The sequence below is a fragment of the Eumetopias jubatus genome, unplaced genomic scaffold (genome assembly GCF_037043125.1).
Source record: "Eumetopias jubatus isolate StellerSeaLion01/CBP00866 unplaced genomic scaffold, mEumJub1_p1.0 scaffold_6, whole genome shotgun sequence".
NCBI classification, from domain to species: domain Eukaryota; kingdom Metazoa; phylum Chordata; class Mammalia; order Carnivora; family Otariidae; genus Eumetopias; species Eumetopias jubatus.
The window spans coordinates 132,380,574-132,397,874 of NW_028274812.1; the positions used below are offsets into that span (position 1 = coordinate 132,380,574).

General features: G+C 38.2%; 1 protein-coding gene across 2 annotated transcripts in view; it reads left to right on the forward strand.

The window, feature by feature from the left end:
* The window catches only part of SYCP2L (synaptonemal complex protein 2 like), a 102,016-nt gene that overhangs the window by 16,436 nt on the left and 68,279 nt on the right, over positions 1-17,301 (forward strand). The window contains exons 6-18 of one of the 2 annotated variants that reach the window (XM_088024390.1): positions 432-517; positions 625-713; positions 2,637-2,671; positions 3,604-3,746; positions 5,758-5,810; positions 6,417-6,462; positions 8,337-8,429; positions 8,527-8,587; positions 13,793-13,938; positions 15,374-15,467; positions 15,966-16,060; positions 16,768-16,825; positions 16,925-17,006. In XM_088024390.1, the coding sequence (XP_087880516.1) occupies positions 432-517; positions 625-713; positions 2,637-2,671; positions 3,604-3,746; positions 5,758-5,810; positions 6,417-6,462; positions 8,337-8,429; positions 8,527-8,587; positions 13,793-13,938; positions 15,374-15,467; positions 15,966-16,060; positions 16,768-16,825; positions 16,925-17,006 (1,081 nt within the window). Of the gene's footprint in view, positions 1-431; positions 518-624; positions 714-2,636; positions 2,672-3,603; positions 3,747-5,757; positions 5,811-6,416; positions 6,463-8,336; positions 8,430-8,526; positions 8,588-13,792; positions 13,939-15,373; positions 15,468-15,965; positions 16,079-16,767; positions 16,826-16,924; positions 17,007-17,301 lie in introns of both variants that reach the window. The other variant, XM_088024389.1, reaches the window with a different exon arrangement.

The window sequence follows — 17,301 nt, forward strand, 5'->3', positions numbered from 1 at the left end:
GTTTTACTATGTACTGACCTATAAATAACTGAAGTTTCCATAATTATGCTGTTTAATAAAGGCCAATACTTTGTTCAAACCCTACTTCTGTTAGCATAAGACCTCAAAATTTTTATTTTAAAAAAACATACAATGTAAGAACAGAAAACTGTGCAGTAGCTACTCTTTGTATATCTGTCTGGACAAAAAAGTAGCTTTGCTTAAGATAGGGTAATCACACACAGTCACACTTTGTGTATGCTGTTCTTTTCCTCACTGAGGGTCTATGCAATGCAAGTGTATTTTGTCCCTGTTTTATTGCCCAGACTGTTTTAATTTCTAAAATGGTTATTGCTCTCATGGCTTTTCCAGTCTGCCACTTCCTGTTTTGTGGGAGTCCTTTCCTTATTCTTTTTAGCATCAATTTAATTCTTCTAAAATTATGCTTTCAGGGAAAATTCAGATGTTGGATTCCTTCATATTTACCTTAGGATTTCTGGTGACAGAAAAGACTGTAAATCATTTCATTCAGCAGGAGGTGAGTTGCAAATAACAAAACTGATAACAGCTGCTCTAAAGACCTTAGAGAGGGTTGTGCAATAGGCCTCCATGTTTCTTCCCTGTAAATATTTTCTCCGACTCCAGGCTTTGAAAACTTTGAACTCCATTTTGCGTGCCGTGCCTCGGGAAGAGCGAAGACAACTGTCCTTGTTGGAAGGCCCACGTCATCTTATGTAAGTGACCTTGTACTTGATTATGGGATGATGTAAGGGTCAAACCTCTCTGGATTGTACTACCTCTGTCTTTGTTCTCCTTAGACCTAACACCTTCATTGCTTCTTTCAGTAAATGTGTGCCTACTGTATACAGGCATTGTGCTAAGCAGCGAAGGAGGAGTAAAGGAAAAAGCTAGACTTTGCTAAGTTCTTCTTTAGTAGTATGTTTATCAAGTTTTTGAGTTGAGATGCTTTCTTGGGCCATAGGTTATTGTTTTCTCTGTGAATGTGAGTTAAATTAGTGACTCATAGAGAATGTTAAGAGTACAGACTCTGGAGCCAGACTGCTGGGCTCCAAATCCTGGTTTTGCCACCCCTTTGCTCACTAAAATGGAGCCAACCATAATCCCTTGATTGATAGTTATTATACAGGTTGACTTAAGCAACCCACTGAAAGTGATGAGCATGTTACTAAGTAGCAAATTCTCAAAGGCTACCAACTTTTAGCTATGCCAGTGTAATTTGTATTGCTTTTCAACAATGGAAAAACAGTGGATTTTTGTGTTTTGATGACCGTTATAATTATGTAGTTCTTGGGACATTGAAATTTGGAGGTAAAATTATAATGTGTGGCCATGGAAAGAGTAAAACCAGCACCCATTTTAAAATTTGAAACTAAATGTTACTGAATTAACCACTAACCAGCCTCATTGATGTATTGTGGCATGCCATCATTCATGTGACAAGCAGCCATGACTGATGAGAGGAAGGGCAACCAAGCTTGTCCTATTGTAGGCCTAAATGAAGTGATGGTGAGCATGGAGCCCACTGCTTTCATGTTTGTCCATTTAACTAATGTTTGCAGCATGCAGTTTTTCTACTGAATATTTCTTTAAAAATATTTGACTACATTAATTTAATCATTACTCTTAATGTTATATTTAGAATTAGAGAACAACTGACCTGATGTTTTCTCATAAGTTTTCAAACTAATCCTATGATCCTGCCTTATTGTTTGTGTGTTATAGAAAGTCTGGAATGTTCTGGACTTCAGGTTAGATGTAAAGTCTGCAAGCACAAAGCAGTGGTGCTATTTTAAGGCTTCTTTTTAATAGTAACAAATCAATCTGTTTATGAGAAACTGAACTACGAGATTTCTTGGCCAATCTATTCTTTAAAATGGGAGTTATTTCAGACATTAAGAGACCAGTATCATACTTGTTAGCATTTAGTTGAAATTGTTAAATGAATATAGGATATGGGAGTCTGTTGTTAAATGTAATAGGGTTAGGTTATTACATGATAAATAATAAACTTATCAGTTTTTCAAAGCAGTTCAAGAGCTCACTGGAAAGACTCACAGCACCTACTGTAGTATTTCTTCCAGGTATCAACTATGTTTTTAAAAAGATTATACAAAAAATATATACATGGAAGTTGGTGAGGTGACTATAAAATTCCAGAATCTTAGCATTTGATAATCTTCAGACATCCTCCAATTGAATTCACTTTACAGAAGGAAAAATAGAACCTCTGAATGTATAATAACTCTAGCTTCTTTTAAAAAAGTACATTTAAGTCATTAATTTTTCCATAAAGATGTATTCTTGACATTTAAGAAATTCTGATGATGAATTTGAAATAATTTCAAAAATGCACATGGTGGGGGGCCATGGGTGGCTCAGTCAGTTAAGCATCTGCCTTTGGTTCAGGTCATGATCTCAGGGTCCTGGATCGAGCCTGTGTTGGGCTGCCTGCTCAGGTGGGAGTCTGCTTCTCCCTTTCCCTCTGCCCCTCCCCTCAGTTCATGCATGTGCTCTCCCCTAATAAATAAAATCTTTAAAAAATATTAAAAATATACATCTTGGTTTAAAATTTTAATACCAATATAGTAAAGTTTTATGTACATTTCAGTAAAATGTAATTTATCTAAATGTTTCAGGAGAGACCTGGCAAGGACAATCTTGACTGTGGGTGGTAAGAAGTGTTTAGAATTTTAAATATTAGTGTATTACATATTGGACTCTTGGGGGGTTTTGTGAGCATCTTAAAACTATGGGTAAAAATTATGGTCAAGTTGAAAATAGGAATAGCACTTCATTTTTAATTTATTATGAAAAGTTTTAGCATGCTGAAAGCCATAAAGAATAATTCATGAATACTTATTTCCTCACCAACCAGCCTAGTCAAATTTTATCATTTTGCCACATTTACTTCATCTTTAAGTAAAATCAGTTACAGGTAAAGCCCCTGGTATACATGTCCCTGATCCCATTTTCCGATCCATTAGTAGAGGTAATCCTTCTTGGATTTGTTTTTCATTCAAAAGTATGTTTTTCTACTTTTGTTCTACATATTCATAAACAAGATTTTTTTTTCTAATTTTATTTAAATTCTAGTTAACATATAGTGTAATATTAGTCTCAGGAGTAGAATTCAGTGATTTGTCACTTCATACATTGTTTTGCATATTTTAAAAGCATTCTGTAAATGTCCTCCAATTGTACGTATCCAGCTGCAACTTGCTTTTTACTTTTAAAATCATTTGAAATTTAAACATGTTATACATAGTTTTTATCAGTCATGAAATATCATAATTTATCTTATTTTTGTAATAGAAATATTTTTAAGCCTGTTTGAGTTGCTTTTGATGAATGTTTTAATATAAAAGTGCAGAAGTATGTTTTGTTACATGCTGGCCTATTTAGATTTTCTGCTAATGTTTCTTAAATATTGAATTTAAGTAAAATGCTCTAGGATACATCTTACTGCTTATAACTGTAATGTACAATGCTAATCTTCTAAGATGGAATTTCTTGGAACAAGTGCTAATCTGTAGAACTCCCCCCCTTTTTTTTCTTTTGCTTTATGCCCATCCCAGAATGATCTACCATGTTCTTAATCTCTAGATTATGACCAGCAGGTTGCTCTTTCTGAAGCACTGTGTAGGCTGACCTTGAAAAAATCAAGGGGTGAGCTTGTCCATGAGTGGTTTGAAGATGATGTCATTGCTGAAGCTTTCAAAGAAATTAAGGATCGAGAATTTGAGACGGTGAGATTCCTGGTCATCAAAAGTCCATTTAACCAATACTTATTAAATCTCCTCAGTGTTTTCTTCAACACTGGGCTCAGGGGAGGAATTTTTCTTAAATTAAGAAATGGTTTAAGTGAATAAGTAGCTATTCTTAAGCTTCCTGTTTCCCATTTATGTGAAATGATCTGAGGACTATATGAACAGAAAATCTGTGCACCAAATATGGGCGTACAGATAAAACTTTTTTTAAGGTAATTTGGACTGGAGACAGACAATGTGAATATGGTGGATCCAGTCCAAGAAAATGTCATGGAGTGGGGAGCAATTTTCAGTGCATCTCAGATGGTAGGGAGAACTGGAAGAGAAAATGTGCATTTCAGCACAGAGCAGCTGGGGCAATGAGGGGAGGTTGAAATTGGCATGGGGTGTTCTAGTTGCAGGGGGGTATTATAGGTAGTTGTGTTTTGAGCCATTCGGCCTCTCTATTTTAGAGGAATAATAATATCCAGTGTTTTCCATGCAATCTGGGCTCACGGTGACTGTATTCCCAAATAGCACAAAAATAGCTTGTAGCTTTGCTGCATACTCACCTCCATCCTAAAATGGCTAAAATATTTTTCCTATTCTTTCTAAAAGTTCCTAAAATGAAGGTTAGGTCCTTAGAAAAGGTAAAATTCTTAATAACCATGCTCATGTTGAACCAAGCTTTTCTGGTCAAAACTGCTATGCAATTAGAATTTTATTAAATCTGAAATTGTAAATATATTATTAAAACTCTGAAAAACTGAGGGTTCTAGAGGGGAGGGGGGTGGGGGGATGGGTTAGCCTGGTGATGGGTATTAAAGAGGGCACGTTCTACGTGGAGCACTGGGTGTTAGGCACAAACAATGAATCATGGAACACTACATCCAAAACTAATGATGTATGGTGATTAACATAAAAATTTAAAAAATATATTATTAAAAATATTGACTACCAGATAAGTAGTTGTTTAGCCAGTACTGAATTTGATCTAAATTGGAAGACCATAAGGCTCAGGTTTGAGTACTACTCCCTGACTTACATGATGTATGCCTTTCGGTAAGGTAGTTGATGTACAAAGCCTTAGTGTCATTATCTGTGAAATGGGAATAAAACCCACCATAAAGTTGTGAGAACTGAATGAGAGAAACCAACATGCCTGGGATGTTAAACTCAGAGGTTAGTTCCCTTTTTCCCCTCTATGTCATTCTCTCATGGTCAGGGAAATTTCATGAAAATAGGTCAAAAGTAACATTTTTCAAATCCTTTCCCCACCAGAGCCATTGACTTCTTAATGGAACTACTTTTAGGTCAAAGCTTACATTACTGCTGTCTATTTAGTGCTGCATAAAGATGCAGAGTGTAAGGATGGACTACAATAGCCAGTCCTCCCTAAGAAAAGGAACAAAAGCCTGGGTCAGTGTCTGTTCAGCTTTAGTATTTTGGAGGTAACAAATTTACCTTCTTACTTGCTTCTGGTCAGCAGAACTCTCTAAAAATAATCCTTATTCTCTGAACCTGTATGAGGAGAGAGAAACCAGGAAGGAATGGCATAGAAATAGAAAACTCCTCATAAAGAAAACAGGCAGTGGATAATGCACCCAGAATAACCCCAAAATTGATAAATTTATGGGTTTGTGGGTTGGCTCGTTCTGGGCAGATGTTAGCAAGATAGATGCGAATGGGTTAGCAAAACTATAATCTAGGTCACTAGTTAAATATATTTCTTTTCCTCTTAACCCAGTGAAATGTAACTGTGCTCATAACCTTTGGAGACTTAAAGCATTCCTCAGCCGAAAACCTCCTGGCTGGGGGTTCCTTCCAGAATTTGGGTCTGAAGCTTCCTCTTTCTAATACAAAGTATTTTTAATTAACCTGTAATAATGAATCTTGGTGGAACCTTGTGATGTTACTGGATCCTGGGAATTTAGAAGCAAACACTAGCGTCTGAATGCTGGTAAAAATATTTAAAACTTTTTTTCTTAAAGTTTGCATTATTTCTTTGAAGGATAGTAGACGGTTTCTCAATTACCTAAACAACAGACTTGGAGATGAAAGGAGGTAAGTATGTCTCTGGGTATCATTTTATTGACTAGTCTTATTTTGAAAATGTCTAATATTAGAAATCTAGGATATGTTTTATTTCAGGAGAGAATAGAAGATACATAACTTATCACTACTCTATTATCCATTGAATAGAAATATCAGGAGATTAGATCCATTCTCCATAGTGATTCATTTGTATGTGTTTAAAAATGATCTCTATCTGCTTTTTTGTTTTTAGCATATTTACTTAATGATTTGGAATATTTTTAACATGTTTCCTGGGAGATTTTATGAAGTCGGTGGGGATAGGTTTGTTACAAAGTTCTTGAGAATTTGCTAAATTCACTCCTCATTGGAATCTTGCCCAGCAACCCGGCAGAGATACAGTACCAGTAAGCCTGGCTTGTAGACCACTACACTTGGCTTGTACACTTGCCAGATGGAGACTAGAAATCTACCCAGAGTAGTATCCATTTGCAGGTTTGAGACCCTCTTCCATACTTTGTGCAAAGAGATTTAATAGCATAACCTAGATAAAAATGCTCATTATAGCACATCTGTAGGTTGTGTTTGGGATTGACCCAATTATATATTTTTTTTACATTGTCACGTGTTTTGCAGGGTCTATTCATTTCCGTGTATTGCTGCCTTTGCTGATGGGCACGAGGTATGTTCGTCTCTGGGGACTGTGAGGGGTATATATGGGTCTCATAGACCCTAAGTTAGGTATACATAATTAGGCCAAACTGCTCTCCCTACAAAGGGCTTTTTAGAAAAGGAAGCTTACTTTTAGAGACCTCAGTTCTGAAGCCTTTCTTCACTTGTCTTCTCTCCTACCATAACTGGGATGCATTACTAATAAATTTAAGGGCCCTACTGTTAATACCAGTATTAACATAATATTCCAGATACAGGAATTTTAGGGTTGATACTGTGTTCATGAGCTCTATTACAGAAATCTGGCATTATTTTACCCTACTAATGGGTACTATTATTCATGTCTGTATTGTAGGGAAAAGGGCAATTCCCTTGCTTCTTTCCATCCATTTGATGCTCCCCACTTTATCCATAGAAATAGGGGGTACTCTTTTCACTAGATACTTCTACCTTGTACTTTATAGTTTAAGGGTGAGCAGTTTCTTTTTACCATCTTCTTTGGTTTCTAAATGAACAAGGTCAACCTACATCATCTCCACAGGGGATAAATTTTTCAAAGACCTCTAAACCTTGACTCAGTTGAGGGTTCCTGGACCTTGTCTTCAAAATGTCCTAATCAAACATTGCTTTGGGTTTAGAGGCTGTTTCTTGGCCTCTGGGAGCTGAGCCTTTAACCCCTGACTATGCCACAAGTTTTTTTCCCTAGGACTGATTTTAGTAGCCTGATTGATTTTCTGTATCTCTATTCTTTTTTTCTTCTGGTTATCTGAAGGTTCCAGTATCTGCTTGGTGGTAGGTTTTTGGTTTTTTTGTTTTCTGTTTTGTTTTGTTTTACTTCTAAATTTCTATCCTCTTCAATCAGGGCCCTTAAACTGGCTTCCAGTAGCATACATTATAGGTTAAAACCTTCATTCAACTCTATATAGTTGTAAAAAGTAGGCATATATGATGGAAAGATGTCTAAGAAATGCCATCTTCATAAAAGCAAGTGGTCTATTTTTTTCCATTCTTAAGGTATAAAAACTCTTCATATACTTTCTGATGTCTAGGAAACATCTGGGAGGAAACAAAGGCATTGTTAATGTGTCTCTGGAAAGGTATCTATGGGAAGTTGAAGGGCAGAGAAGGAGACCTTTACTGTTTCTATAAACACAATACTGTTTGAAGCTTTTTTACTATAAGCACATATTTATTTTGCAATCAATTAAAATGAAGGTAATTTGAAATCTTCAAGTCTTAGCTCTACTTTAATGGATATAGTAAGGTAGATGGCAAATAATCACTTATATTTGATAATACCTCCTTCTCGAAGTTTCCATCCCTATGCAGTATGGATTGTTTCTGCTTCAACACAGGACTATTTTCTCATGAGTCTCTCTGGGGGGAAAAAAGGTTTATGTGGATAGAGTCCTCTGACACATTTAAACATCTTTTAAACATTAAGCTAAGGTTGTTTCAGAAGTACAGATCTGTGATTCAACAGTCTTGCACAATTCACAGCGCTCACCGTAGCACATACCCTCCCCGATGTCCATCACCCAGCCACCCCATCCCTCCCACCCCCAACCACTCCAGTAACACTCAGTTTGTTCCTGAGATTAAGAATTCCTCATATCGGTGAGGTCATAATATATGGTGATTAACATAACAATAAAAAATGGTAAAAAAACATTAAGCTAAGGTGGTTTTTTTTTCTTCCAGAAAGAGCTTAGTTATATAAAGTTAAGACCTTCCTCCTGTTTTGCAGAAGTAAGGCAATAAAGACCTCCTATAATATTAAAGTAGTGTTTTTCCAAGAAAAGCAGAAGTTGTTTTTAGTGGAATAATTTCCCTCTGACCCTTTAACAGGATATGTATACAGTTCATGATGAAATTATCTTACAGATGAGGAAACCAGAAGATGAAAAACTAGAGAAATTTTGGATAGACTTCAACCTCAGAAGTCAGAGTGTAACTTTTTATATAAACAACACTAAGGTAACTGTGTTTGATTCCTACTTAAACCTAAGTGCTTAGCGATTGTTAATATGCAAATATGTTATGTGCTCATGAATGTAACTTATTTTTTTCCAAGAGTGCTCTGTGGGACTCAGTAAGACTTTTGAAGGAAGCAGTGATTAATTTCAGCATAACAGGTAAGATAATTCCGAACTACCGCACATTTAGTTCTGATTCTAGAGCAGACCTTGTCCTTTGAGGTAGGAGGGAGATGGTAGAGTGTGGTGGAAGGAACACTACTCAGGGCCAGGATGCAGGGCACAGGGTTGGGGACTCCTTCATTTGTGACTTTAGATTCAATTACTTGCCTGGTTTTTTCATTGTAAAAATAGTTACTCAAAAACTTTAAAATAGAATCACCATATGAGCCAGCAATTTCACTTCTAGATAGCAGACTTGAAGGAAGATTGGCATACTGATGTTCATTGCAATATCATTCACAGTAGCCAAGAGGGAGAAGTGACCCAAACGTCCATCTAAAAAAAAAAAAAAAAGTAGTATATATGTATGATGGAATACTATTCAGCTTTAAAAGGGAAGGAAAGTCTGACATATGCTGCAACATGGATGAACCTTCAGAACATTATCCTAAGTGAATAGGCTAATCAGAAAAACAAATAGTATGATTCCACTTATGAGGTATATTTCAATTAAAGTGATAGGAAGTAGAGTAGTGGTTATCAGGGACTGGGGGGTGGAGGAAATGGGGAGCTGCTATTTAATGGGTAGAGTTTTAGATTAGCAAGATAAAATTCCAGAGATCTGTTGTACAATGATATAAATATACATGATACTAAACAATATATTTTAAAATGGTTAACATGGTAAATGTTTTGTGCCACAATTAAAAAATTGGGAGAAGGAGGGCAGGTACTTATTACCAGAATGGGAATTTCAAGCCAACTCCATGCTGAGCATGGAGCACGATGTGGGGCTCAGTTTCACCACTGTGAGGTCATGACCTGAGCTGAAACCAAGAGTCGGATGATGCTTAACTGATGGAGCCTGCCCCCAAGTTGTTTTCCTGCCTTCTCTCCAGAAGCAGTCAGTGCCCTCTGGGCTCTATCCCATCCAAGCCCAGTGACGTTTAAAACTTCCAGGCTTTAAGGCCTGCTGGTTGTCAGACCTCACAGAATTCAGCCCTTCTCATTTTCCAAGCCAATGGCTTTGGGGAAATGTTCCATTGTGTGCTCCCTGTGTGTTCTCTCTTGCCCTTCATTGAGACCACGGCTCGCTCCCCTCCACGGCACCAGGGAGCCACACATCCCACCTTCAGTGTGGCTGCTTCTCCCTCTCTAGTTGTGGAGTTTGTCCACCCCTCAGGCCAATCTTTGGGGTATTTAGCATGATTTGATAGTTACCTAGTCATTTTTGTGGGATGAGATAAGCCTAAGGTCCTCTTATTCCACCACCATCTTTTCTCAACAATGTGCGTTCATTTTTTTTTCTTTAAAATTTTTTATTATGTTAATCACCATACATTACATCATTAGTTTTTGATGTAGTGTTCCATGATTCATTGTTTGTGCACAACACCCAGTGCTCCACGCAGAATGTGCCCTCTTTAATACCCATCACCAGGCTAACCCATCCCCCCACCCCCCTCCCCTCTAGAACCCTCAGTTTGTTTTTCAGAGTCCATCGTCTCTCATGGTTTGTCTCCCCCTCCAATTTCCCCCCTTCACTCTTCCCCTCCTGCTATCTTCTTTTTTTTTTTCTTAACATATATTGCATTATTTGTTTCAGAGGTACAGATCTGTGATTCAACAGTCTTGCACAATTCACAGCGCTCACCATAGCACATACCCTCCCCAATGTCTATCACCCAGCCACCCCATCCCTCCCACCCCCCACCACTCCAGCAACCCTCAGTTTGTTTCCTGAGCTTAAGAATTCCTCATATCAGTGAGGTCATATGATACATGTCTTTCTCTGATTGACTTATTTCACTCAGCATAACACCCTCCAGTTCCATCCACGTCGTTGCAAATGGCAAGATCTCATTCCTTTTGATGGCTGCGTAATATTCCATTGTGTGTATATACCACTTCTTCTTTATCCTCAACAATGTGCATTCATAACATCATTCCTCAGATCCTCCAGGGGCCACACAAGGAGGTCAAAGCAGAGTGCAGAAAGAGCAAGTGTTTGTTTTAAGGTCTCTTTTGTCTGATAGAAATATTGCTACCTCAGCTTTCTTTTCGCATCCATTTGCATGACAAATACTTTTCCATCCCTTTGCCTTTAATCTGCGTGTGTCTTTAGGTCTGAAATGAGTCTCTCGTAGGCAGCATGTAGATGTGTCTTGCTTTTTTTAATCCATTCTGTCACCTGCTTTTGATTGGAGTGTTTAGTACATTTACATTCAAAGAATTACTGAGGTATGTACTTATTGCCATTTTATTTGTCTTTTGGTTGTTTATGTAATTCTTCTGTGTTCTCTTTTGCTCTTTCAGTTTGCTGGCTTTTTGGAGTCGTATGCTTGGATTCCTTTCTCTTTATTTTTTATAAATCTATTTTTTATTTACCATTAGGTTTAGAACATCTTATACATATAGTAATCTATACTAAGGTGATGGTCTCTTATGTTTGTTTTGTGAATCCCTTGACTGAGTTGTATAGATGTACTTAATTTCACTGCTTTTGCGTTTCCCACTTGTCTTACTGTTAATGGTCTTTCCTTTCCACTCAGCGTCTTTTAACATTTTTTGTAGGACTGGTTTAGTAGTCATGAATTCCTTTAACTTTTGTTTCTGAGGAAATTATTTCTCCTTCTATTCTGAATGGTAGCCCTGCTGGATGGAGTGTTCTTGGTTGCAAGATTTTTCTTCTAGCACTTTAAAATATATCATGCCACTCTCTCTGGCTTGTAGAATTTCTGTTGAAAAATCAGGTAATAACCTCATGGGGTTTCCTTTGTATGTAACTGTTTTGCTGCTTCTAAAATTCTTTATCACTACTTCTTGCCATTTTAATCATGTATCTTGTTGTGGACCTCCTTGGCTTGATTTTTGTTGGTGACTTTATGCCTCTTGGATCTAGATATGTTTCCTTCCCCAGATTAGGGAAATTTCCAGCTATTATTTCTTCAAATAGATTTTCTGTCCCCTTTTTTCTCTTCTCCCGGGATTCTTTTTTTTTTTTAATAGATTTTTTTTTAAAGATTTTATTTATTTGACAGAGAGCTAGAGAGAGCACAAGTAGGCAGGGCGGCAGGCAGAGGGAGAGAAGGAAGCAGGCTCTCCCCTGAGCAGGGAGCCCAATGTGGGGCTTGATCCCAGGACCCTGGGATCATGACCTGAGCCAAAGGCAGACGCCTAACTGACTGAGCCACCCAGGTGTCCCTCCTTCTGGTATTCTTATAATGTGAATGTTATACTTGGTGGTGTTGCTGAGTTACCTTAGTCTATTTTCATTTTTTATTTTTCTCCTGTTCCACTTGATTGCTTTCCATTACTCTGTCCTCCAGGTCACTGATCTAATCTTCTGCTTCTTTTAATCTATTTATTCCATCTACTGCATTTTTAATTTCAGTTGTTAAGGTCTTCATCTCTGATTGGTTCTTTGTTTTTTTGTCTTTGTTGATGGTCTCACTGAGGTCTCCAATGCTTTTCTCAAATCCAAGGAGTATCTTTAAGACCATTACTTTAAATTTTCTATCAGGAATATTACTTATCTATTTAATTTAGCTCTTGCTGTAATTTTGTTCTTTCATATGAGACTTATTCCTCTGTCTCATTTTGTCTGTGTCTGTTTCTATGTGTTAGGAAAGTCAGCTATGTCTCTTGCTCTCGGAAGTAGTGGCCTTATGAAGAAGAGGTCCTGTAGTGCCCTGCAGTGCAATGTCCCCTGTTCACTGGAATCTGATACTTCATGAGTATCCCCCTTATTTGTTGCCTGTGTCCTATTGTGGTGGCTAAGCCACATTTGCCTTCAGTCCAGTTGTCTGCAGTGGTTCCCTTTCCCTGTTGTGGCAGGTTTTGGTCCCTGTGTTTTTAGTGGGCCTATTTGGGGCAGCCTTGGGCTTGAATTGAGTCAGACCGGGGGTTTGTGAAATGGCATGGTACCAAAGTGCAGGGCACTTTCCCCTTATTGTAGCTTGAGAAGCTTTCATTGGTTGGAGGGGCCTGCAGTCAGACTAGATGTCTGCCCCCGACTCCCCCACAGTGGGACTGGTATATGTGGTTATCTTTCTCTCTCTGTAGAGCAGGAGTCACTTTGGAGTGATAGTGGCTCTTGAGGCTGCTTGCACGCTGCTAGGCTTGTGATGCCTCCTTGGATGGGCTCCAGCCAGGGGCATATTAGAGTGAGCCGGTCTTCAGGAGAATGCAGGGGTGGGATGTGTGGTGCCATTGAGTCAGATACATGTTAAAAATTCTATAGTAGCCTACTGAAAAGGGTAAAAAGTAGATCTCAACATATTGTATTTTACCTGATATATCCTAAATATTAATATTTAAGCATGTCATCACTATAAAAAGTGAGCTGTTCTGCCTGCTCTTTTTTGTGTGAGTCTTCACAAACTGGTTATGTGTTTCATGCTTATAGCACATAGCAGTTTGCACTAGCCATGTTTCAGGTGTTTAGGGGCCACACATCCAGACCCATGTGTGTCTCCATCTTCTCTTCATTCTCCTCAATCTGTGACCCTTAGTTTTGCCTGTTCTTTCAGGCAGTTTACTCTTTGCTCTCCTGCAGGTTGTGACTCAGCTTGTAGTTACTGTGGCTTATTGTTGAACTCCTTATGAATTTTGGTCTAAACTGTTTGCCAAAACCAATTACTATTTGTCAGAGAGCTATGTCCTGGTAGGAGGCCCTCAAGGAGAATGTTATCATCTGAGACACAGGTGCCTCCTCCTTAAGTGGAGTCTATTGAAATGAAGGAGGATTATTCCATTTTTGCGTATGGGGACTAGTGATTTTTATTTTGAATTTTTAGCAGTGAGTGACATCTGAGATAATGAGAATGAATGTTGTGTCTAATATATTGGGGAGTAAAATACCTGCTGCAGGTGAAAGCTTTGTGTTCAAAAAATGCTCCTTACAAATCAGATTGAATTCTATAGAAGTCAAAATCCTCTCCAGTGCTTTGCTTCTAAGGTAAGTTACTTCCTATCTTTACAAGATCAACCACATAATCATGTTGTGGGTATTTGCATGTATAAATACAGGCACAAATGTGTGTCTAACAAAAATAATTTCAAAGTAACTTTAATTTCTTTTTATCTTATTGCAGAAAAATCTAAACAGTTGACAATATCCCAGTGCAGTTATTTACAATTATAGAATCTTATAATTTTTTAGTATGTTGATATGCATATGTATACTTTGTTTTTTGTTAGAAACTGAAAATAGGAAGATCCTCATTATTTGCCTGAAGAAGCCTATTAATATTGGCAACAAAGAAGTGATGAAAATAGAAATCCATTTTGATTTGCAATTCAACATATCACAAGCTTCCATTGAAGCTTTAGGAGAAGATAAACAGGTGGCAGATTTAGTTCTTGTTTATTTGCAAATATTTTAGTATGTTTCCCTATCTAACTTCCTTGTTGGGTTTTGATGTGAATATTTGCTCCAGCTGATAACTTGATCTTCGGAACATCATGTAATAAGAATTGAAAAATCTGGCTTCTAATCCCAGTTCTTTTCATATATTATTGCCTTATGTAGGACACAAAGCCTCTTTCTACCTCAAAATGCTTTATCCCGTTTATTGCGAACAGTTAAATTTTCTAGGGTAACATCACAACCTCACCACATTCTTCCTGAAGTTTTGAGGATACTTGCTGTGGCCTTCTTAGCATTTCCTTCTCTCTCTCCAACCCTTGAGAACTGAGGGGGAATTACTCGAAATAGCATCTCTTAGGGAGTTTCACTGAAGTTCTGTCTCCTGGGGTTAAGGTGAAATGGTCTGCACATCTTCTAGACTGCTGTGGCCTCCATATCACTAACTATACTGTGTCCTATTTATATACAAGAGCACAGTGTCTTGGGAACGCCTGGGTGGCTCGGTTGGTTAAGTGTCTGCCTTCGGATCAAGTCCCGTGTCGGGCTCCCTGCTCAGCAAGGAGTCTGCTTCTCCCTCTGCTTGCCACTCACCCTGCTTGTGCAGGTGCGTGCTCTGACAAAATCTATAAAAACAAAAAAAATTTACACCCTTTATTAAAAAGAACAACAAAAAAATAAAACAAACACAATGCCTTTATCACTGATGGCAGACAGAGCAAAGATACTTGTGACAAAAAGACCTAAGATACTGTGGTAGTGGCCATTAGAAGGTTGAATTAAGAGGTCAGAGACCAGAGGAAAGAAGCCTAGGGCCCATTTCCTTTTGGTATTGAGTTGTGTATGAAGACCTGTTATATTCTATAAAGTGCTCTGCAGTAGGGTTTCTGAAGACTCACCCCATGAAAAGACCATTTCATGGATGAGGATGAGAAATAGAGTAGAATCAGTCACTTAATAAAAAAAAAAAAAAAATCATGTTACATATGAATTGGCCTAACACTGATGCTCGACTGGCTGAGGCCCCAAGAGGGAGGGCCTCCAGCTCCTCACCAAGAGGGTTCTTGGTTTTATGGGAGAATGAATTCAAGAGCAAGCCATGTAGAGAAAGGGACAAAGATTTATTAAGTCTAGAAGAAAGGAGCTCCTTCACAAACAAAGTAGTCTCTCCTCCCAGATGAGGAAGCATACCCTCCCCTCACCCCCTTGTTGCCTCTGACGAAGGGTTTTGTGTGTTTAAAATTACCTAACTGTATAAGGAAGGGCTTTTAACTTTGGGTTGATTATTTACACTTGGCAGTAAGATTAACTTCTTCTAATTTATGTTTGTTGTGTTCTGAGCCTTAAGTTCTCCTTAACAAAATTTTTAAGAGTTTACTCTTTTAAGGTCATGGGGATTTTGGCTTACATTTCAGATGTTGCCTGACCAGACAAGAAGCTCCTCAGGACTTTCTGGTAAACTTGAGAAAGAAGACCCTGACATTCTTAGCAGCCTTGAAAGAGAGACAGGTAACTGGGTAGTAACATTTTGTACTCTGAATTCCTTTTTAAAAACAATAAAACCTTACTTGGAAGAGATCACTGCAAGCCTGTGGTGCATGAGAGTGTTAAATATGCCATTGTACCTGCAGAGAACGAAGTTGGTAGCCACCTTGAATCATTTTCCCTACCCAATACATTGTCTTATGGGTCAATTGGAAATGACAAAGGAGAAAAAATGATAGTCATGGCTGGAGGCAGAAGATGGGGGCATGGAAGAGCCTAGCTACCTATAAAGCTGACCCTGAACAGATCCTGTATCTATTGGGAGTTACATCCCAAAGCTGTTTCTCAAAGTGCCCACAGATTTTGGATTTGGGAGTTTAACGTAGGATGTAATTACCAGATCTTACCAATAGATGGCGATGTACCTGCAGTGTGGGCTCCCCTGAAGAGCAATTGGAGAATGTGTTCACTGTGGTGCGTGGTTATTGTTAACACTTTTAATGCTCTGTTCTCTGTGTATAGGCCAGAAAGAAGAATCCACCAAGCTGGCAGAGTTAATGAATCCCAGAGATGACCATTGCCCAATAACTCTCCCCTTAAATGACCAGTCTGAACCTGTGAGTATGGGATGCTGGGTATAAGATTCTGAACTGTGTCTACCAGGATGCTGATAGGGGGAAGTCACCTCTCCTGGCTTGCAGTCTATTTTTTCCCCCTAACCAGCTATTTCTCCATTTTTTTGGGACCATCCTCTCCTTTAGATCACTTTTGCCTGACATGTTTATACGTTCTCTTCTTTCACACAACTTGGCTCTCCCATGGAATGTGTGACTTGGCTGGCTCTGCCTCATTCCCTCACTTGGGATCTGAAGACCAAGATAAAGGGAAAAGAGTCTGATATTTGCAGTCAGACCTAAGATATAGGAACTTGGGAAAGTTAATATCACTGAGTCTGAGGCTTCTCATCTATAAAATGGAGGTAATAGCTGGTTCATGCTGTAACCCTCTTAGGTACTATACATTTTGTTTTTAATCCTAACGTACTGTTGGCATATACAGGTGTTCAGACCGGTCCTCGTTTTCTTATATTTGATTACATGGACATTATACAGAAGTGTAACGATAGTGTTTTTGGAACTGACAAATCTGAGGGCAGAAAAATAATTTTTTTGCAGCAGCAGCCAACAGTCATGAGGAGTCAAGTCTAATGAATAAAAAGCCTGGTATATTAGTATTTAGTAGAAATGCTTTTCTTTGAATATGTAACATGACTCTAAAAGAATTTTATAAGAGGGACTTCAGAATCACAATTTTTTTTCTACAGCAAACAAATACAGCAGATAGTTCACCTGAAAAATTGAAACTGGATGACCTACAACAAGGTCAGCTTTTTAAAAAAAATCTTTCACAAGACTTGAGTAGTATACTTAAATGTCTGAGAAGCTTAACAATTTTTGTTTTTTAATTTTCATGATTGGAAGTCACTTCAAAACATGAATATTCTTCAGATTTACAAGAACCGTCAGCGAAAATTCAGGATCCTAAGTTAAATGACAAATCTAGGTATGCGATTTTTCAAAATTAAACCATGTTGATTGCTATTAACGTGACTAGTTAATGTATAAGTCAACTGTCTTTCCATCTTCATCTGGCCACACGCCACACAAGGAGAGAACATTGTGTGCAGTGTTCTGTGGAATGATTTGAGCAGGGCTGGGATGTTCTCCTCACCTACAGGTCTCTACCATTATACCCCCAGTGATATGCTTGGTGATGTAGTTTTCCCCAGCCAGGAAACATGTATCACCTGGCATTAACTTGCTACTTTTCCATGTAGGCCTATGAAGAATGGGTCATA